The sequence below is a fragment of the Caretta caretta genome, chromosome 11, assembly GCF_965140235.1.
Source record: "Caretta caretta isolate rCarCar2 chromosome 11, rCarCar1.hap1, whole genome shotgun sequence".
NCBI lineage: Eukaryota > Metazoa > Chordata > Testudines > Cheloniidae > Caretta > Caretta caretta.
In genome coordinates this window covers 26,108,316-26,131,806 of record NC_134216.1, presented here as the reverse complement: position 1 = coordinate 26,131,806, position 23,491 = coordinate 26,108,316, and the positions used below count along the sequence as shown (strand labels likewise).

Here is a 23,491-nt window from a genome sequence, read left to right as displayed (position 1 = left end):
ACATGGGTATCAGGTTACAGCACAACCTTTTTTTTTTTTTTTTTGACAAGCCAAGTTTTGTTTCAGAGTAACAGCCGTGTTAGTCTGTATTCGCAAAAAGAAAAGGAGTACTTGTGGCACCTTAGAGACTAACCAATTTATTTGGGCATGAGCTTTCGTGAAGTGAGCTGTAGCTCACGAAAGCTCATGCTCAAATAAATTGGTTAGTCTCTAAGGTGCCACAAGTACTCCTTTTTCTTTTTGCAAGTTTTGTTCGTTAGTTTGTTTTTTTTTATTTCTAACTCTTGTAAATTTAGTTAAAAACAGAGAGGGAAATATGACAGAGCCCAAGGCAGAAACAGCCAAAGAGGCTTCCCACAGGAGAGCTATGGAGGCAAAGGAAAAAGAAATGGAGAAGGAAAAAGAGGAAGCATGAACTGGAGTTGGAGAAGGTAAGGGCTGAGCGGAATCTACTGGATAACCCTAACAATCCTTCCCCAACAATCCACAAATGGGAGCGACTATGTCCACAGTATGATGAATCCAGTGATATTGCTGAATATTTTCTCACCTTTGAGAGACTGTGCACTTTACATAAAATTCCTGAAGCTCACAAGATGACCACATTGGTCACAAAATTGACTGGAAGGGCTCTGGACATATTCAATAAGAGGCCTATTGATGAGGCTTCTAACTATAATAAGTTCAAGGATTTTGTTTTAAAGCAATTTCAAATTACACCTGAAACTTACAGAGTAAGTAATGTGGCTTATCTAAACCAGATGAAGGATCTGTTAGATAAATAGGTCCAAGGAAGGAGTGTCACTAGCTTTGAAGGAATGTGTGATTTGATAGCTCAAGAGCAATTCTTGAATATGTCCAAGGAGGAAATAAAACAGTATTTGTGGGATAAGGAAATGGACTCGGAGAAAGTCTTGCTTCTTATGCTGATCGATACAAGCAGTCCCAGACCGCCAGAGAGGCGGGGCGAGCCGGACCAAAACGGGTGGAGGGAGGAGAGAGGAACAACCCTGGTCACAGTTGGAGTGGATACCAGAAGTGACACCCTCAGATCACACCCTACTACTGGGGGCAGCCCAAGGCCCCAACTACCCCCCCAAGGAACCCTCCAGACACCTTATCGTCCTGCCACACCGTTCTCCAGCAACCCACCTCGCCCCAGTGATCCGTCATCTGGACAGTGTTTTAAATGTAATGAGTCACGGCATGTAAAAGCCAACTGCCCCAACAACCCCAATAGATTACAGTTCATTGCACCGGAATTACACCAGAGGTCCTCAGGCCCAGATACCCTCGGAGCGGAGGGAAACTGTGAGTGTGGGCGGGAAGAAGGTCACCGCGTGGAGGGACACTGGAGCACAAGTGTCAGCTATCCATGCTTCCTTAGTGGACCCCAATTTAATCAGCGCAGAGATCCAAGTGATGAGTCAATCCTTCAAGTTCAACTCTTTCAATTTGCCTACAGCCAAGTTGTCCAGTACCAGGGCTGGTCAGGAACATCATAGACTGCAAAAGTCCACGATTATCCCATCCCCATGCTGTTGGGGGAAGACTTGACCAATCATGTGAAGTCAGCCAAGAGGGTGGGAATGATCACCCGCAGCCAGGCTAAGCAAGCCGTCACGCCTAGCTCTGTTTCAGAAACTTCTACCAGGACCTGGTCAGAGGTGATGGAACCGGACCCCATGCCAACATCTGCAACAGTCCCCAATCTGATCCAGTCCCAGAGACCCAGACAGAGCCAGCCCCAGAACCGGAACCGGTGGAACAACCAGCACCAGACCCATTGCCAGCACTGAATCCAGTACTTGCAACCCCAACACAAGAGGGCCCCACTGAACCTGAACTGGCAGCAGCCGATAACCCTATACAAGAGGCTCAGCTGGAGCCTGAATCCCAACATAGTGCACCAGCGGAGAGCGGTTTACAGTCAATAGAAACAGCTCCATCCCCTGCATCGATTCCAGAGGGACCAAGCCTAGGTCCACAATCCAATGAGGAACTGATGTCTCCGGCATCAAGGGAACAGTTCCAGACCAAACAGGAAGCAGATGAAAGCCTCCAGAGACCATGGATGGCGGCACAGAGAAACCCACTGCCTCTCAGCTCTTCTAATTGATCCAGGTTTGTTGTAGAAAGAGGACTTTTATACAAGGAAACTCTTTCTGGTGGACACCAGGAAGACTGGCATCCTCAGAGACAGTTGGTAGTTCCAACTAAATACCGGGTAAAGCTCTTGAGCTTAGCCCACGATCATCCTAGTGGCCATGCTGGGGTGAACAGGACCAAAGACCCTTTGGGGAGGTTATTCCACTGGGAGGGAATGGGAAAGGATGTTTCTACCTATGTCTGGTCTTGTGAGGTGTGCCAAAGAGTGGGAAAACCCCAAGACCAGGTCAAAGCCCCTTTCCAGCCACTCCCCATCATTGAAGTTCCATATCGGCGAGTAGCTGTGGATATTCTGGGTCCTTTTCCAAAAAAGACACCCAGAGGAAAGCAGTACAAACTGACTTTCATGGATTTTGCCACCCGATGGCCAGAAGCAGTAGCTCTAAGCAACACCAGGGCTAAAAGTGTGTGCCAGGCACTAGCAGACATTTTTGCCAGGGTAGGTTGGCCCTCCGACATCCTCACAGATGCAGGGACTAATTTCCTGGCAGGAACTATGGAAAGCCTTTGGGAAGCTCATGGGGTGAATCACTTGGTTGCCACCCCTTACCATCATCAAACAAATGGCCTGGTGGAGAAATTTAATGGAACTTTAGGGGCCATGATACATAAATTCATAAATGAGCACTCCAATGACTGGGGCCTAGTGTTGTAGCAGTTGCTCTTTGCCTACAGAGCTGTACCACATCCCTGTTTAGGGTTTTCACCATTTGAACTTGTATGTGGCCGCGAGGTGAAGGGGCCATTACAGCTGGTAAAGCAGCAATGGGAGGGGTTTACACCTTCTCCAGGAACTGACATTCTGGACTTTGTAACCAACCTACAAAACACCCTCCGAACCTCTTTAGCTCTTGCTAAAGAAAACCTACAGGATGCTCAAAAAGAGCAAAAAGCCTGATACGATAAACATGCCAGAGAGCGTTCCTTCAAAGTAAGGGACCAGGTCATGGCCTTAAAGGTGCGCCAGGTCCATAAAATGGAAGCGTCGTGGAAAGGGCCATTCACGGTCCAGGAGCACCTGGGAGCTGTTAATTATCTCCTAGCATTCCCCACCTCCAACCGAAAGCCTAAGGTGTACCATATTAATTCTCTAAAGCCCTTTTACTCTAGAGAATTAAAGGTTTATCAGTTTACGGCCCAGGGAGGAGATGACGCTGCGTGGCCTAAAGGTGTCTACTACAAAGGGAAAAGTGCTGGTGGCATGGAAGAGGTGAACCTCTCCATGACCCTTGGGCATATGCAGCAACAGCAGATCAAGGAGCTGTGCACTAGCTACGCACCGACGTTCTCAGCCACCCCAGGACTGACTGAACGGGCATACCACTCCATTGACACAGATAATGCTCACCCAATTAAAGCCCAACCTTACCAGTTGTCTCCTCAAGCTAAAACTGCTATAGAACAGGAGATCCACGATATGCTACAGATGGGTGTAATCCGCCCCTCTGGCAGTGCATGGGCATCTCCAGTGATTCTAGTTTCCAAACCAGATGGGGAGATATTTTTCTGCGTGGAGGTACCGTAAGCTAACTGTAACTCGCCCAGACAACTATCCAGTGCCATGCACAGATGAACTATTAGAGAAACTGGGACGGGCCCAGTTCATCTCTACCTTGGACTTAACCAAGGGGTACTGGCAGGTACCGCTAGATGAATCTGCCAAGGAAAGGTCAGCCTTCACCACACATGTCGGGCTGTATGAATTTAGTGAACTCCCTTTTGGGCTGCGCAATGCACCCGCCAACTTCCAAAGACTTGTAGATGGTCTCCTAGCGGGATTAGGAGAATATGCAGTCGCCTACCTTGACGATATGGCCATATTTTCGGATTCCTGGGCAGAACACCTGGAACATCTACAAAAAGTCTTCGAGCACATAAGGGAGGCAGGACTAACTGTTAAGGCTAAGAAGTGTCAAACAGGCCTAAACGGAGTGACTTACCTTGGACACCAGGTGGGCCAAGAAACTATCAACCCCCTTACAGACCAAAGTGGATTCTATCCAAATGTGACCTGTCCCAAAGTCAAAGAAACAGGTCCAGTCCTTCTTAGGCTTGGCTGGATATTACAGGCGATTGGTACCGCAATACAGCCAAATTGCCGGCCCACTGACAGACCTAACCAAAAAGAAACAGCCAAATGCCGTTTAGTGGACTGAAGAGTGTCAGAAGGCCTTTAACCAGCTTAAAGCGACACTCATGTCTGAGTCTCAGGGCCCCAGACTTTGACAAACCGTTCTTAGTAACCACAGATGCGTCCGAGCGTGGTGTGGGAGCAGTTTTAATGCAGGAAGGACCGGATCAAAAATTCCATCCTGTAGTGTTTCTCAGCAAGAAGCTGTCTGAGAGGGAAAGCAACTGGTCAGTCGCTCTGGAAAAGCTACGCCCATATATTTGGGGACGGTGTTTCCACCTCCAAACGGACCATGCTGCGCTACAGTGGCTTCATACCACCACGGGAAATAACAAAAAGCTTATTCGGTGGAGTTCAGCTCTCCAAGATTTTGATTTCGACATCCAACACATCTTAGGAACTTCTAACAAAGTGGCTGATGCACTCTCCTGTGAAAGTTTTCCAGAATCAACTGGTTACAAGCGTCCTTGAGATGTGGAGAATATTGTTCATCTTTATATACTTGGTAGTATATTTAGAGGTGCATGTGTCTTATTAACTCTGTTCTCTCCTAGAGCTCTAGGAAGAAATCCCAGCCAGCGTTTCACCCATCTGTGATTTGGGGGGCATGTCATAATATAAAGGGAAGGGTAAACACCTTTAAAATCCCTCCTGGCCAGAGGAAAAACCCTTTCACCTGTAAAGGGTTAAGAAGCTAAAATAATCTTGCTGGCACCTGACCAAAATGACCAATGAGGAGACAAGATACTTTCAAAGCTGGAGCGAAACAAAAGGTTCTCTCTGTCTGTGTGATGCTTTTGCCGGGACCAGAGCGGTAGTGCAGGTCAGAACTCCTGTAAAGAGTTAATAAGCAATCTAATTAGATATGCGTTAGATTCTGTTTTTTTAAATGACTGATAAAATAAGTTGTGCTGAATGGGTTGTATATTCCTGTTTGTGTGTCTTTTTGTAACTAGAGAATCCTTCTAGGCAAAACCTTATGTTTTGAATCTGATTACCCTGTAAGGTATTTACCTGATTTTACAGAGGTGATTCTTTTACTTTTTTCTTTAATATTCTTCTTTTAAGAACCTGATTGCTTTCTCATTGTTCTTAAGATCCAAGGGTGTGTGTCTGTGTTCACCTATGGAAATTGTTGAGGATTTTTATGAAGCCTTCCCCAGGAAAGGGGGTGTAGTGCTTGATGGGGATATTTTGGGGGCGAGGGGAGACATTTCCAAGGGGGCACTTCCCCTGTTCTTTGTTTAACACTTTGGTGGTGGCAGCATTTAACCTAAGCTGGTAAGAATAAGCTTCGGGGGTCTTTCATGCAGGGCCCCATATCTGTACCCTAGAATTCAGAGTGGGGAAGGAACCTTGACATCCATAGACATCTTTGCTGGTTTTTTGGCTCAAATTTTGAACCATTCTGTGCAACTCTAACAGTTAGAGACTTTGTTTTTTTAGTGAAAGCTGAAATTCTGTAGAACATGATAGTACCTTCAGAGAAATTTCAGTAAGGCATATGCACATTACTGCTGGGGGAGTAATGTGCAGAATTCATGTCACCCGCAGATTTCTTTGCTTCCCTGCCAAAAAATGACTTTCTGATGGGGAAGCAAAAGGAAGCCAGAAGTGCAGTCCTGCGACCGTCCCCATCAGTGCGTTTCAGTTGCTAAGGGCAGCTGGCCAGAGGTAAATGACTGTGGGGCAGGAGGCGGGACTGGGGAAGACCCGCTGGTGGTTCCTACATTGCACCGTGCTTAGCTGGTAGTCCCGGCTGGGCTGGGGAGGATGGGATTTTCTCTTCCCCTGCATGGCATCCGGGGCTGGGTCAGACCTACCCCCAAATTTCTTCTCCGGCTTCAGGAAGCTCTGCAAACTCCCCCCGCTTCCTGCACCCATTGCTCCTCAGCTGCAGGGATAGGGATCCCTGTACAGAGAACTGTTCCCGCATCTGATCTACTTCCTCTGTGCAGCTAGTGGCCTGTGTTCCCCAGTGCCATGCTGGAGCCTCCACATTTATTTGACAAATAAAATTTGCAGAATTTTTAGTTTTTTGGTGCATAATGCCCTCGGGAGTAGAGCATGTAGCAGCTGCTTCTGAGCCCTGGAGATGAACTGAATTCACACTGTATTGACTGTAGATACCATTCTAGGGAGTTAGGCCTTGTCTACAGTACAGACTTCTGCCAGTACAGCTGTGTTGTATTGTAGATGCAGCTGCACTGGCAAAACTGCTTTTACTGGTATAGAATGTGGTTTGCTGTTTTGGCTGCATCTACAGTAGGAACACTTTGATGCAGTATACCATTATTTCTATACTGATAACGATCTCCTAATGTGGACATAGCCTTAGCTATAGTGGAGGTAATTTGAAACTTTTTGACTAGTAGCTTCTATGTCATCTTATCAAAGGCCAGAAAGGACCATTGTGATCACCTACCGTGACCTGTGTAACACAGGACATTAAATTTCCCCCAGTAATTTCTGTATCAAGCTCATAATATGTATAGTGTAAATCAAACATTAACCTTGCTGAGAACATATATAAATAATTATACACACAGGGCCTGATTCTGCTACTTTTATTCTCAATGAGTACGTAATCCAATGAGTTCAATAGAACTACCAAATGTAAGAGAAGGTGCCATATTCCGGCCCTTCACAAATAACTCAATTAAAATTAAGTATGTCTGAATTTATTAGATATTTCGAATTTATTAAGAAGGCAGTCTGAGGGCCAAATCAAGTCTCAGATCTTAATTTCATTAATATGTTACAAAGAAGCTTTGTAACTAAAGAAAATTTGAACATACACCAGTCTTGCAGAAGGCTACATTCTTTGTTTTTTTTAAAAGTAGAAAAATCTATCTAAACTAGTGGAGTTCACTGTGCAGCTTAGCTTTTCGGAGTACTTGCTATGATTGGTCTGCTGCTGCTTCTCTTTTTAGCTGAGGATGTGGGCATGGAGGGAGGAAAGAATTCAGTCTTTTTACAGCAAACTGGTGACCAGGTTAGGTGAATATTTAAATTATTGTTCTGAAAGTGCAGGTTGTTACACTGCTCAGTAAGAGGGGTGACTTACTTGCAGCAGATTGTGATTTGAAATGGGAAACTCGTTTCTCTCCATATAATTTAAATCACTGTGCCTTTAGAAGTGACCCCCATGTATATTGGAAATAGACTCTTCACTGAAACATGTATGTCTAGAAGTAGACCGAAATTGACGGTTGTCAACAGAGGTGTTCTGCTTACTAAAAGGTAACTAGAGAACGAGGTTCTTCTTGAAAGGTAAAATATAATAAAAAATTTGACTTTGACAGTAGGATGAAACTGATTTATAATATGAGAACATTCCTGGTGTACTGGAATCGCCTAACATAAAATACATACAGAAGTTTACAAGCTTTTTATGGAAAAAGAAAAGGAGTACTTGTGGCATCTTAGAGACTAACCAATTTATTTGAGCATGAGCTTTCGTGAGCTACAGCTCACTTCATCGGATCGTGAGCTGTAGCTCACGAAAGCTCATGCTCAAATAAATTGGTTAGTCTCTAAGGTGCCACAAGTACTCCTTTTCTTTTTGCGAATACAGACTAACACGGCTGTTACTCTGAAGCTTTTTATGGGTTGTTTGTGCCCTCATGAAAAGTTACTAGATTAAAATATAAAAGAAATTGTGGCTTTACGATCACTACAGCCATTTGGGGAGCAAATTAGCAAAAATTCAAGTGCATTAAACATGAGTAATTGGCAAGTCAGTAGGACTTTTGTTATCTTTATAATCTGATATAGAATAAGATTTAGGCTGAAAGCACAAAGCAGGACTTACAAAGTTACACAAGAATTGGCTAATTGGACGAGACCCATAGTTCGTCTAATTCAGAGATTTCTATAATAGCATTATGATTTCCATATTGATCTCCCTCCCATTCCTAATGCATCCTAACATCGTGTGACCTTTTTTACCACAGGGGTACATTGAGCTGTCTACAGTGATGCCCAGGTCCCTTTCTTGAGTAATACAGTTAATTTAGTTAATTTTATTCCCCTCCAATGTGCATTACTTTGCGTTTATCAACACTACTTCATCTGCCATCATGGTGCCCATCCAAGAGCTGGTCTCTTGTAGGCATACTAATATCCTGTTAGTGGCAATAGTTGCATCAGTGCTGAATGAGAGAAATAATTGTGTTGTCTGCGGATTGTTGGCAACTAAGGTCTGGTCTACACGAGGAATTTATGTTGGTATGGCTATGTCTCTTCCGTTGACATAGCTACTGCATTTCGGGGAGGTGGATTACCTACGCCGATGTAAGTAGTATCTACACTGAAGCACGCTGCTGCAGCATCCTAGGTGTAGACAGGAGTAACTCAGAGACATCAGGGGCTTCACAAAAGTATGGAAGAGAAATGGGGCAAATAGCATGGATCCTTGAGGGACTCTACACTTGAGCACCTTTGGAAAGGAGGAGTAATTACCTCTCACCACTCGTCGTTCTTCTGGAAAGGAATGATTGGAACCACTGTAATTCTGTAATGTTTATTCTTAGTGTGTCATAAGGCTTCTTAATAGTACATTAAGGTCTGCTCTGTGAAATGCTGTAGAGGTCCATCAGTATGAGCATTAAGATTTTGCCTGTGTCAATGATCTAAAGTGCTACTAGAGTTGCCTCAGTGCTGTGCCCTGGCCCAAAGGCTGATTGTAATGCATGTGGGACATTAGTTGATGTAACATGTGCTTTCTTGATTATTTTGCCCAGGAAAGGAAGGTTAGAGAGACAACAGTAGCTGGAGAGGTTATCAGTGTCGAGAGAGAGCTTCTGGACTATTGCATTTTTCAAGAAGTTTGGCAAGTATACTTCTCTGAACAAGGCCAGAACTATTTCTGTTAGTATTTGGCATAGTTAATGTTTACTGGCTCTCACCATTCTGTACCATTAAAATGGCCAGATCCAACCCTGAGATGACTCTCCCATTCACTGAATGGCACCTCTGAAAAAAGTGGCATATTTCTGAAGAAAATTGAAAATTCCTTTTTAATATTGTATAATAAATATTGTGCTACTGAAGGAGTTATTTGAAACGGCTTCATATGTAAAATTCCACTGACTTCAGTGACATTACCAACTGTGGAATCTCTGCAGAATTGAGCTCTTTATTATGCTGAAGCTTTTTTTTAAAAAAGGGAGACTTTTATTTTAAAAACAATGCACTGATTACATACCCAGCAAAATTGAGAGAGGGGAAAAATAGAAACAGATATTTGGTTACCATGCATTTAATATTCAAAGTATAGTCACTTAAAAAAAAACTAGTATACTTTTCCAACTTTTTTGAATATTAACATTTGATCGACATGGTTGGCTTGTTAAATGTGGTAATCGGACATGTCACTTAATGTAATAAAATTGCCAGAAACAGCATGTCATAGGTAATGTAAAGATGCTCACTCACTAATATGGTAACACACTGTTAAATAGAGAGATCTGATTATATTACTTTTTCTCCAAACAAAAGCTTACTGTTGTAGTGATTTTTTTTTTTTTTTTTTGGTCCCGGATACTTACATGGCAAGGATTTGTAAACCTGTTAAAACTTCCAAAATAAATAAGAGAATAATTACACCTGAGAATGATGGCAGATAAAGCACTTAAACATTGGGACAGTGGTTATTGTGAATACGGAAGGATAATGAGTGTTGACAGTGTCCATTCACTTATTTGCCACTCAAAATAGCTTTTTGAAAACTTCCCCTTTTTAACAACGGCAACCCTCTTACTGTTGTGTTCTAGTAACTTTTCTGAAATCACTTGTCCAGCTTTTTCTTGCCTTCTATAGCTCAGTTTCTCAAAATGTAAATTTTAAGGACAGCCAAGAGTTCTGTACAACTCTGGTTGTCGTGTGTTCTCCAGATTCTAAACTTTATCCTTGAAAATAAAGCCATTCAGTGCCTTGTTCTTTAATGCTATGCTGCTATTGCTTCCTCCACTACCCCACTGTAAGCAAGCAAACAAAACAACAAACAACTATAGGATGCCATCTTCTTAAGATTCATCTCTGGGATTTCCAAAAGAAGTTATTTACTTGACCATATGTGACAGTTTCTTCTGTCTCATTTTCCCAGTCCTTATGCTGATCTCATATTTCCTTATCGCTTGTGTATGAGCCAGTGCCTCAATTATGTGAATTTAACTTGGCTGCAACACAGCAGAAGAGTAGCTGTGAGTGAGTCTTAAGAAGGGCTTTGGCAATGTGCAAGTGATCCACTAATACACCATGTCAGTCAGCACCTTTTCTGGCCCCAAGCTATTGGTCATCTCCTGCTACTGAAAGTCATAGAATTGGAGGATTGGAAAGGACCTCGAGAGGTCATCTAGTCCTGTCCCCTGCACTTGTGGCAGGACCAAGTATTATCTAGACCGTCCCTGACAGGTCTAACCTGCTCTTAAAAATCTCCAGTGATGGAGATTCCCCAACCTCCCATTTTTTCCAGTGCTTAACCACCCTGATGGGAAGATTTTTCCTAATGTCCAACCTCAACTGCCCTTGCTGCAATTTAAGTCCATTGCTTCTTGTCCTAGCCTCAGAAGTTAGAGAACAATTTTTCTCCCTTCTCCTTGTAACAGCCTTTTATGTACTTAAAAACTATTTAAGTCCCCTCTCAGTCTTCTCTTAAGACTAAACAAATCCAATTTTTTAAATCTTCCCTCAGAGGTCATGTTTTCTAGACCTTTAATCATTTTTGTTGCTCTTCTCTGGACTTTCTTCACTTTGTCCACATCTTTCCTGAAATGTGGTACCTGGAACTGGACACAATACTCCGGTTGAGGCCTAATCAGTGTGGAGTAGAGTGGAAGAATTGCTTCTCATGTCTTACTTACAACACTCCTGCTAATACATCCCAGAATGATGTTTGCTTTTTTGCAACAGTGTTACACTGTTCACTCATATTTAGCTTGTGATCCACCATGACCCCCAGATCCCTTTCCACAGTATTCCTTCCTAGATAGTCCTTTCTCATTTTGTATGTGCAACTGATAATGCCTTCTTAAGTGGAGAACTTTGCATTTCTCCTTATTGAATTTCATCCGATTGACTTCAGACCATTTCTCCAGTTTGTCCAGATCATTTTGAATTTTAATCCTATCCTCCAACGCACTTGTAATCCTTCCCAGGTTGGTATTATCTGCAGACTTTAAGTGTACTCTTGCTGCCATTATCTAAATCATTGATGAAAATATTGAACAGAACCAGACCCAGAACTGATCCCTGTGGGACCCTGCTTGATATGCCCTTCCAGCTTGAGTGGGAACCACGGATAACTACCCTTGGGGAGCAGTTTTCCAACCAGTTATGCACCCACCTTATAGTAGCTCCATCTAGGTCAGGGGTCTCAAACATGTGGGCCGTGTGCAGCCCGCAGGGTTCTTGTCTGCGGCCCAACAGCTCCCTGTGGCATCCCTGCCCCCCCCCCCAGCATTTACCTAGAGCAGCTCCGGCTCTGCCCCCATGCTGCTCCGGAAAGCGGCTGGGACCTGGGGTATGGAGGGAACAGGGGTCTGTATGTTGCCCTGGCTGCTCCTCCAGGTACCTCCCCCGAAGCTCCCATTGGCCACGGTTCCCCATTCCTGGCCAATGGGAGCTTTGGGGGAGGTACCTGGAGGAGCAGCCAGGGCAACACACAGACCCTTGTGCCCCCTGGGTCCTGGTCGCTTCCTGGAGCGCTGCAGGGGCAGGGCACACAGGCAGGGAGCCTGCCCTGCCCCAGCGTGTGCTGGGCCGGATCTGTGCCCCAAACCCCTCCTACAGCTGAACCCCCTTGCCCTGAGCCCCCTGATGCACCCCTCCTGTACCCCCTGGGGGTGGAGATTTCAGGGAAGGGGTTGGAATGAGGGCAGGGCAGGGCCTCACAGAAATAGGTGGAGTGGGGGGGGGGGGGTTGGTCAGTGGTGTGGCCCTTGGGCCAATGTACTAGTCCTTATGTGGCCCTCATGGTCATTTTGAGTTTGAGACCACTGATCTAGGTTGTGTTTCCCTAGTTTGTTTGAGGTCATATGAAACAGTATCAAAAGCCTTACTAAAGTCAAGATAGACCACATCTACCACATTCCCCTCACCCTATCCACAACGTTTGTTACCCTGCAGGGTGGATTTTATTTAAATCAATTTGATTTAAATCAGTAGTCAGGAAGACTATTTAATCATGGATTTCTACATAAAAGTGCATTCTTATTGGTTGTTAGAACCTTCATACATATTCTTCACAACTCGGGTAGATATAGGTTTCATTTTTAGAAGGGGTACACAACATTTTTAAAGTGATTTATTTTGAAAACTTTTCAGATTAGTTTTACGGCTATATCACAAAATGAGTGATTGTTTGTTGTTTCATTTACCAAAAGTAACTGAAGCAAATATTTATGAAGTCATTGGGAGATGAACTATCTCCAAGTCAACAGGTTAATCTTTAACATTTGGAGGATTTTCTTGCCATGCTGTAATAGGAGATCATCACCAGACAGACATTTAAATTGTTTTTTTAACTAAAACAACAACAACTTTATATATTCTGGATTTTTTTCTTCAACAGCAAACATATTTTAACAAAACAAGCATATGTCCCTTGCGTCTCACATTTATCTTGAGACTTTTTCTTCCTTGTCCCAACAATCTTCTATTCATTGAACTTTTTGAAACTTTGCACTTTGAGAGAGGTAAGGGATTGACTCTGTGCGCACAAATTTGCAGTGGGATAATAGAGTTGAGGTCTGTTTCTCATCTCTCTATTTATTTAAAAACATTTTTGCTGTTAACAAGAATGTTACCTCTGGGGAGACAAATCTACAGTTTGAGAACTGCAAAACTAAGCATCTCTGATGGTGTCTTCTAGACTGAGCACTGAGTCCCATTGTGTAGATAGAAAGATTAACCTAAATCTATACAAAAGCCTGTGGAACCACATAAGATTGGGTCCCTAATCCATGAACTGTTGGGACTTGTTTACAAAGCTTTTCTTAAACTTTACATGAATATATTGTCTCATACTATAGAATTAGAATTTATATTCCCTATTCCATGATGAAATATCTTTGAGCTATCCTATATCTTAATTAACTTTAAGATTGGGGTTTTTTTTGGATAAAACGCATTGAGGGGAAAAAAACCTGTTTTTTTTTTTTTTAAAGAAAGCCTTTATTTTTACCCACCATTAGCCTGTCAAAGCTATTGCTTGTATTTAACGTAACACTTGCAAATGCTCAGTAAGTACACAGAACTTCAAAAATTGTATAAGGATATGTATCTAGTTATTTGAAATGCTTGGTTCCTTACTTTCCCTTAATATGTATTGACAGTACTTGGAAATGTAAGGGTTTTTTAGGAGCTGTTGAGGTATATCCCACCCACACTAAGAAAATCAAGAGGATAAATTTCTATATGCATTAGTGATAGTAATAGCTATCCAAAGTGGAGAGAGAGAGAACAATTCAGATTACCAGATACCTACCAACCATAACTTCATATGAAAAGTGGTTCCCTCCCTAAACCCCAGCCCGAGGAGGTTCAGGGACATTATCTGCTTGAAGAGCTATTTTCTTCCCTTCTTGTTCCCCTGAGCTTCTGAAAGAAAAAAGAAAGAATGGGGTGCTCAGATTGTCCTTGGCCCAGTTCTACTCTCTGAATGGACACCAGATGGTTGTGATTGGATCTGACTGCTGAATCCCTAGTGCTCCAGAGTCCCCTGGGTTTGGGTAGTGACTGATAAACATATTCACAAATGCAGATCCAGTGTTTAGCTTTCTTCTTGGGTAGTTGGACCCTACAGTCTGGCCACTTAGACCAAAGCAATACCTCAGCCCTCCTCCACCCCCTAGTTACTTAAACATGAAACTGCACCAAGTCCACTGACTGTGGAAAGTTCTTTTTGTCCCGTCCCCCCCCTCCATTACACCCTTCAGGGACTATATGGCAAAGGAAAGGAATCTCTTAATCACAAAAGTTTTCACTCTTAAGTAATCCTAGCATTACATATCTTAAGAAAACAACAAACCCTTAAATGCAGTCCCCCTCAGTGTGTCCTTGCCACCTCAGAGAGTCCTGGGTTTTATCTTAGGCCATGGAATGGCCGCTTGTTTAGAAAATCATTCTGAAAACAATTTCTCACTTTTCTTGCCCATGTTCTTCCACTAGGTTACTTCCAGGGCCCCAGTAGGTTGGAGGAACCATGGAGAGGAGTGAAGATGGTAACTGACCCATTTATCTCAGTGGGTGAGCTGATGCTCCCCTTCTCCCAAAGTCTGTCTTATTGTTGTGGCATAAGGAACTTAAAGACAACCTTGCTATGCCTCAAGACCGTTTGAATGTTAAAACCACCTCCTTCTGGAGGGGGGCTATAGCTGAGAAACACTTTGCACCAGTAGTTCTACGCATGGATCCTGTGTGGCACAACAGTGTTATGGTAGGGTGTTAGCTCCATCACAGTCAAGGATGCATCAGGAGTTCCATTTTAACATGGGTTACAATGTAACTTTTAAAAGTTGATTGTAGCTTGCACACTGCTTGAGTTTGCTGTAGCAGTTTGTGCAGGGAAAATGTGACTTGAAGTTTGCTGTAACTGTTTTTAAAATGGCCACACACCTAAAATTTTCTAGAATCCAATATCTCAAACTACTGCACTTGGAAGAATAAAGCTTGTTTTGTAGATTGGATGAATTATTGTCGGCAGTTGAAATTTATCTTTATTTTTCACTATAAACGTGTTAATGTTTTGATTGGGGATGGTATGCTGGTACAATCTAATTGTTGACACTACACATGTCCTTTGACTCTTCCTGGTTTTAGTTATCCTTTTGCTCATGCTGACATTGAGAGCTGCAGTTACTTGCTTTTCTTTGATTACAGTGTCCCATTGATTAGGAAATGGGTTAACAGCATGTGGCATAATTACTCCACCCAGAGCTGAGCCATCCCATCCATAGGATGGATGCGAGGTCCAGGGCAGCAGCGAGCGACCCAGCCTACCCTGCCAGCTCCCAGCGTTGCTTTGTGGGGAGGGTGCGAGTTTGGGGGAAGGAATGGAATGGGGGTGGGAACAGGCAGGGCAGGAGCTTGGGGGAAGGGTTGGAGTGGGCATGGGGCCTAGGACAGCAGGAGGGGGCCCTATACCCCACAGGGACAGCCCTGACTACCCTAATGTTGTTGCTTATGAGGCATGGTCTACACTAGGAAATTAGGTTGTGGAACTGTGTTGCTCAAAGACGTGAAAAATCCACATCCCTGAGTGACTCAATTTAAATCAATCTAACCCGGGTATAGACAGTGATAGGTCAAGTAGTGGGAGGTAGCCTATGTACACTGACAGGAGATGCTCTCCCATTGATGTGGATAGCGTCTTTGCTGAAGCACTGCAGCATTTTAAGTGTAGACAAGCTCTTGAACTCTTATCCCCTCTCACCTTAATACTTTCTTCCTTGACTTCCTTGACTTAATACTTCCTTCCTTTCTTTAGGAAAATCTGAGTATGCATGTGGATTTTAGAGCATGCTTTATTGGCTCTTAAAACAAAGTCTTAGAGCAAAAACTCAAGAGGCAGCCCCTAAAGAATGGAGACAGAGCAACTAATGTCTAGAGATGGGTGGGGAAACTTTTTTTGTCCAACAAGAATTTTCACAATTTTTGAAAACTTCCTTTCTTGATTCAGGATAAAAAGTAATCTCAAATTTTCATGAACTGGCAAACTGAAAAACTCTTTGAATCTAAACATTTCATTTTGACCTTATTTCCCCCCCCCCCCTTTTTTAGTACAAATTAACTCCAATTCTTAAACACAGCCATGTCAGACCAAAACATTTAATTTTCAAAATGTCAGTGGGATATTTCAATATAGAAACTTTTTTCAAAATTCTCATTGAGAGACTTGTTGAAAGCAGCTCTTTCATATGAATACTTTTGGTTTCTGTGAAGTGGCATTTTCTGATTTATAAAAAATTTTCACTGGAAAATTCTTGACCAGCTTTCCTAATGTGTGCAATGCACATTTTCAGACCTGCCACTGGCAAGATTCAAACTCATGGTACATGGGCTGAGCTCAGGTTCATCAGCCACAGCATGTCTGAAGTCATGCTACCTGCAAACACTCTGGCTTGCATCAGAGGCATGTGCAGTAGGGTGGAGGCTGTCTTAAGATCAAGTAAGCTAATGCCTCACTATGTTACTGAAGCTTATAAAGTTTACAGATCAGTGGTTGTCCGGCATAATTTTAATCCTTTGGTACATTAGTTTAGACTTAAAGCTAGTCTTAGGTTTTATCTATATGAGCACTTTTGTTGGCAAAACTTTGTTGATCGGGGTGTGTGGAAAAAATACCACCGAACACGCAGTAGCCAATATAGCTACTGCCATTTGTTGGGTTTGGTTTAATTATGCTGGTGGGAGAATTTTCTCCTGCCAGCGTAGAGTGGCTACATAGGAGACCTTACAGCAGTGTGGCTGCAGTGTTATAACTGTGCCACTATAAGGTCTGTACTGTAGCCATAGCCTTAGTGTAAAAAGTGAATTTAAATCTTTAAGAGTCTCTATCAATCACTAAGGTCATTGTAGATTTTAAAATCTGTTAAAATGGGGCTGATTTTTTTTCTCTAGCCTTGAAATATTGTCCTGAGAAAACACTTCTCACAAAACAATCACTCCATAGCTGATCTCTGTTCGTCCTCAAAGGAAACCTGCACAACACCTTCAAAAGACAAGCCTAGCAGCTTAAATACATAACTTTGCTAGCCTCTAAAATCATGGTCTTAAAAAAATATATTCAGTGTCTGTCTTACTACAACAATCTGTAATCTACAATCCCCCCTTATTTTCTCCTATGACTGGCTAGGTGTTAACAGGCGACTTCACCTTGAATGCTCTTAAAATGTGTGTTAACTAGTTATGCTAAACAGTCTGTTCCACCTTGTACTTAGTTGTGACAGTCGGAGTACTTTTCCCAGACCTGAAGAAGAGCTGGAAAGCTTGTCTCTTTCACCAACAGAAGTTGGGCCAGTAAAAGATGGTATCTCACTCACCTTCTCTCAAAGCATTAAAGGAGTTTTAATCGACACATTCAGGACTTAAGAATGACTCTTTCCCTCTTGGTAGGGTCAAGGGTCGGTCCTCGGGCCAGTTTTGTTCAATATCTTCATAAATGATCTGGAGGATGGTGTGGATTGCACCCTCAGCAAGTTTGCAGATGACACTAAACTGGGAGGAGAGGTAGATACGCTGGAGGGGAGGGATAGGATACAGAGGGACCTAGACAAATTGGAGGATTGGGCCAAAAGAAATCTGAGGTTCAACAAGGACAAGTGCAGAGTCCTGCACTTAGGACGGAAGAATCCCATGCACCGCTACAGACTAGGGACCGAATAGCTCGGCAGCAGTTCTGCAGAAAAGGACATAGGGGTTACAGTGGACGAGAAGCTGGATATGAGTCAAGAGTATGCCCTTGTTGACAAGAAGGCCAATGGCATTTTGGGATGTGTATGTAGGGGCATTGCCAGCAGATCGAGGGACGTGATTGTTCCTCTCTATTCGACATTGGTGAGGCCTCATCTGGAGTACTGTGTCCAGTTTTGGGCCCCACACTGCAAGAAGGATGTGGAAAAATTGGAGAGAGTCCAGCGAAGGGCAACAAAAGCGATTAGGGGACTGGAACACATGACTTATGAGGAGAGGCTGAGGGAACTGGGATTGTTTAGTCTGCAGAAGAGAAGAATGAGGGGGGATTTGATAGCTGCTTTCAACTACCTGAAAGGGGGTTCCAAAGAGGATGGATCTAGACTGTTCTCAGTGGTAGCTGATGACAGAACAAGGAGTCATGGTCTCAAGTTGCAGTGGGGGAGATTTAGGTTGGATATTAGGAAAAACTTTTTCACTATGAGGGTGGTGAAACACTGGAATGTGTTACCTAGGGAGGTGGTGGAATCTCCTTCCTTAGATATTTTTAAGGTCAGGCTTGACAAAGCCCTGGCTGGGATGATTATGTTGAGGATTGGTCCTGCTTTTGAGCAGGGGGTTGGACTAGATGACCTCCTGAGGTCCCTTCCAACCCTGATATTCTATGAAATGATGTGGTTTCACTGGGGGAGATGTTCATATCTTCAACACAGGAGGAGTCCAAGATCAGCACTGAGAAGACAGTCTAATTTTGATGCTGGGCATCACTTGACAGCTAGCTTGTTTTACTGCTGTTTACGTTCTGGTTATGCGAAAAGGTGAATCAGAATTTTCAGACTTATTTCTCTGCTCCTGAAACAGTGTAAACCATACTAAGGAATAGCACTTCAATTAAAGGGTAAACTTCCTTCCTACCTGCCTGTAGCAATGTAATAACTCACTGGTGCAGCGCCTCCTGCTGGTTGTCTTGGGAATTAGCTCTTTCCAGCCTTCGGAGCACCCTCCGCTGGTCACTGTCTTGCCTGCTGCTGGCCCTGTGTCCCTCCCAGACACCGGTGTCCTTTACCTCAGGGTTCTGTCCCAGCACTACCCCACAGTATCCAGGGGAACCCCCAACCCTCTAAACTCACCTTGACTCAGTGTCTACTGCCAGTCATCATCTAGCCCCCTTTCACTGGGGCAGACTGCAGTCTGTTATGGCCACTCATCATTGGCAAGGGGGTAGGACCTGCTGCCTTTGCCTATCCCCAGGCTTCCCCTCTGCAGCCCCAGTACCTTTCGTAGGCCTTCAACAAGACCCGCAGCCTGGGGGTTTACCGGGCTGGAGCCTCCCCAGCTCCCTTTGCCCTTCTCCAGCAGTGTTCTGCTCTGCCTCAGGTACCTTGCTTCCAGGCAGCTAGCCCTTTCAGCTCCAGGGCTAGAGTGAGACTCCTCCAGCTCCTGGCCCCCAGCCCTCTTATCAGAGCCAGCTGGGCCCTAACTGAGCTGACCACAGCTGTGGCTGTTTCCCTAATCGGCCTAGCTTGGCTGCTTTTAACTCCTATTTTACTGGAGTGGGGCAGCTGGCCCACTATGCTGCCCCAGGAAGATCGGAGACAGGAGTGCCTTCCTGATAAAACAAACCCTTAAAATTCTGTGTATAACTGCTGCAGTCTCCATCTCTATGCCTATTTGTTCCCCTTCATAAGGATAAGAACACTTTTTGCTTACTACTCCTTTCTCTGTTGACAGTGCCCTTCCAGTTCCTATCATAATCTGAAGTTTATATTGTACGTAAATCTCCTTCTGAGGGTAAGAAGCCTTCACTTCCTAGATGTTACAAGGGCCACAAAGGCTTCTGTGAACATCTGTTGCATGTTTTGTTTACTTACGTGGGGTCAGAAAAATGCCTGAGGCTTGTAAATTATTTATTTATTTATTAATTTATCTAAATGGATTGTAATAGGTTATCTCTGTACAGATACAGATCACACTTGCTAATTAGGATTCAAAGATCACCGAAAGGAAAAAAAACTGCATGTCACCTTTACAGTTTTGTGTTTATTCTTCCACACTACTTTTATCTATTATGTGGCATACCTCTGCTGACAGGATTATTTTTCAACCACAGAAGCTAGAACAGCTTCATCAAAACCTTACTTATAGATGTGTAACTGCCTGTGAAGCTAGAAACTGACCTTCTTTAGAAGAGCAAAATATTCAACTGATTTCGTTTAAAAATTGGTCACTCAAACATAACCATAACGGTTAGCTCTTCTAAGATTCTTGCATACCTTTGCTCACTATCCGATTGCTACTGAAGCCTGTCTCACTGAGAGTCACTTCTCTGGACTGTAGTTTTTCACTTTGCTGTGGGTTGAACTCAGTCTTTCATTGCAACTAAGTGCCTTTCTTTTCATTATTATGGAATTGCTTGTTGGGCTCCTGGCAGGAAGCTTTAGCCTGGTCTACACACCAGTTTTGTACCAGTATAACTGTCAGTGGTATGACTTCTTTTTAAGCAGATGAAGTTATGCTAGTGTAGTGTCCTAGGGTGGACAATTATATCCGTATAAAGATTCTTTATAGTGGTATCACTTATTCATGTATATAAAGGGGAATAAGCTATACTAATGTAAAACACCTTTATGCTGGTATAACTGTCCATACTTGGGGGTTGTATTAGTATAACCATGTTAATACAATTATATCAATACAACTTGTGAGTGTGTATTTGTGTAGACAAAGCCTTCATCTAAGCTGGCATGGTGCAAGACTTTCTTTCAATATTATTAGTTGTTTGTACCAGTAATATGATGTAACCAAAAATGTTGTTAGACTGCCTGTTTATCCCATATGAAAAACCTGACTACTCAAAAAGTTCAGTTTATGAATGTGTAAACATTGCCATAAATATTGATTTGGTATTGCATTAAGTGCGGTGTGCAAACATCTCAAATTGCTGTTTTTTGACATACAGTTGAACAAAAAGCAAAACTTAGAGAAAATCTCTTTTTTTATTTAAGATGTGAATTACTGCAATGAGTAAACGTAAGTCAAAGGAGACAAGCTCTGTAAATGAAGAATGCATCTCACAGGTGGGCAACCTTTTTCTATCTTCCTTTGTTGTTTTAATTCATTGGTGTAGGGTGGGTGACACTGACCTCTTCTAGTGTCTGGCTTTAGTGAATTTCTACCCTTCCCCTACAAAACAACTAAGGGAGTCCTCTTGTCAAGCATTATCTGATCCTGAAGACCCTAAGTTTGATCCCTTTTGATTATTGATGTCTCTGTACATGTCCATGCATCATCAGTTATGTACCTGCATCAGGTTGCCGCTCGATAATTCACTCGGTTAGATACAGGTATTCAAACAATTGGTCTAATTATTTTTAATCATTTATAATAAAAATGCTTAGGGACAATCCTGAACTTTGTCACATTTTGAAAGTAGTCTACAATTAGCTCACTGACAAGTCTATCGCACTTCATAAAAGTAAGCATTCAAGGTAAGTAAATAGCAAATCCTGGCCTGTCTTCAAATTCACGTTTGGGGTTATTGACTGATCCTATCCTCTTCCTATGTGCAGTGTGAATCACAGCCCAGGCGAATTCCTCCTTCACTGAGGGGCAAGGTGAGGTAGGACAGGAGCTCTCTGAAGAGGCTGCAACTGCACACCTGTGCCCTTCAACTCCTCAAACTGACTGTCTAGATATTATCCAACATACTTATACTATATTAATCATTCAGTGGTTGTAATAGGTTTCTTACATTTCTGGTATTGCTGCCTCAGTTTCTCTTCAGCTATGGATACACTGTCTTCCATGGTAGATGTGTGACTTTCTTTTTTAACTATGAACATGTTGCCAGAACTTAATGACTACAATTAAAACTGAGTTTTGCCATTGGTTGTACTTGCAATCCTGCTGTTGACCTATTTTAAAATAAAATTAGGTCACTCAGGTATACATCTATATTCCAGCTTTCACACTTCATTATCAGAAGGGCCACTATATTTAAAATGCTTATGCTACTGCGCTAGCTAATAAGTTCTCAGAACTCTGCAGACCTTGCTGACACCCACAGATTTTTGTGTTAAAGCACTGTCTCACAACTCTTGACTTGTGTAAATAGCTATGTTAATTCAAAACAGGCAAATAACCAGTTTGTCTAAGACAAGATAAATCTGTTAAGATAATTTTAAGCTTCTCTGAGGAACTTGTAAATGGTGGCTCTCTGGGTGAGGTTCAAATTATTTTGAGGCTTAGATTCATAACAAATTTTCACATTAAGAGACATGAAAAGTGGGGTGGGGAGAAGTATAGAATCTTTCTAATTTGTACTAAGGACAGGAAGAACAATTACTGAATACCACACTTACAGGTAAGCAAGCAAAACAAGAATGATGCATCACCATGTGCCCTGTTCATCTATTTGCCATGATTGCACTTTATAAGTAGTCAAACATCTTTAGTATGTTATGTAAGGTATAACGGTCTTGCTACTGAACTTACTTGTCAGGGATTTACTTCCTTTGTTTGTGTGGTGGTACGGGATGTGCAAACCTAAAAAAAAAATTTTTTTACCAGTAAGACTATTGGCTAAGTCTCTCAAAGTAGAAGAATAAAATCACTTTAACCGTACTGAAGACCCTTGAAAAGGCTTTATATGATTAATGTAGCCCTCTGAAAGCAAGTTAATATCTTGGAGGTACCACCAAGGCTTCCCTCTTGCTGATGGACCAGGCATTAAAAGTGATCTGCTCTACCCATCACTGATTTCTCTAGGCTTTTGGGGGATGAATTGACAGACATTTAAGAAAACTCAGTCTTCTGCCTGGTGGTTTTGCTGACTCTTCTTTCTTATTTCAAGAAATCCTCCATAAAGATTACTGGATTCCTTTCTTGTTACTCTTCTCCTTGTAGATCTTCTAAGGTGCTAAAGCATAGGTAGTTCAAAAACATTCCAAAAGAATGTTTCTTAGAAGTCTGGCCAAACCAGCAAAGGTCAAGAGAAATTGTAATGCTGCTGCCCCTGCTTCACCCAAACACCTGTTGCAGAGGTGGCTTTACAAGTTTTTCTATTCTTGAGTAAGGACTTCGTAAGAAAATCTTCATTGTAGCTCAAGCCTATTCATATAATTCCAGCTGTGTCCATACCTGCGGAGTTTTTCTTCAACTATCTCTACAGCCCTTCTTCCAAATTCTTTTTTTGTCATACCGTCAAAATGAAGATCCTCAGGTCATCTTAGGGGAGCCCACAATCCTTAGGACTACTTAACATTTATAAATATGCAACTGTACCTCCCCATTGCCCACATGCACGTGAAAGTTTACTCCTTTGCAGTAGGACATTCCTTTTTCAGTGTCCCTGTCTGTAGGCCTGGCTACTGCTAGACAGACCATTCCTAAAAGTTAGGAGCATAACAGCCTTCAGGAAACATCGTTATAGTGCCATTTTTGGCAGCTTCGTCAGCTATCCCTCTATGTGAGGATGATGTCTCCCAAGGTGGGTTAATTGGCGAGTTTTTAAGTGTCCGAGGAGCCCAATTCTTGCCCTGCAGGTTTTCCCACAGCAGTGACAGTCTTGCATAATTGTTGCCTGGAGTGTTGTGTCCTTTCTTTCTTCCTTTGTTGCTTCTCTGTCTCATGAGCACATCTGTTCTTCTCAAAGTGAGCTGTGGCTTGGTGTATGGTGTGGCACCACTGTGTTCTGTTCCGCGCCAAGTCCTCCCAGTTTGTTGGGTTGATGCCTCCCTTTTTAAGATATACTTTCAGTATGTCTTTGCACTGCCC

At 42.9% G+C, this 23,491-nt stretch overlaps 1 protein-coding gene across 6 annotated transcripts in view; it reads left to right on the top strand.

Moving 5' to 3' along the window:
* Window positions 1-23,491, top strand: part of ORC4 (origin recognition complex subunit 4) — a 66,301-nt gene that overhangs the window by 3,389 nt on the left and 39,421 nt on the right. For 2 of the 6 annotated variants that reach the window (XR_007359199.2, XM_048870258.2), the window contains exon 2: window positions 20,722-20,793. The exons of 2 other annotated variants lie outside the window; for them this stretch is intronic. Coding sequence is in view for 1 of the 4 variants with exons in the window: in XM_048870258.2 (XP_048726215.1) it covers window positions 20,737-20,793 (57 nt within the window). In the remaining 3 variants the exon portion in view is untranslated. Of the gene's footprint in view, window positions 1-9,045; window positions 9,135-19,447; window positions 19,508-20,721; window positions 20,794-23,491 lie in introns of all 6 variants that reach the window. 2 more of the 6 variants (XR_007359200.2, XR_007359201.2) reach the window with 2 other exon arrangements.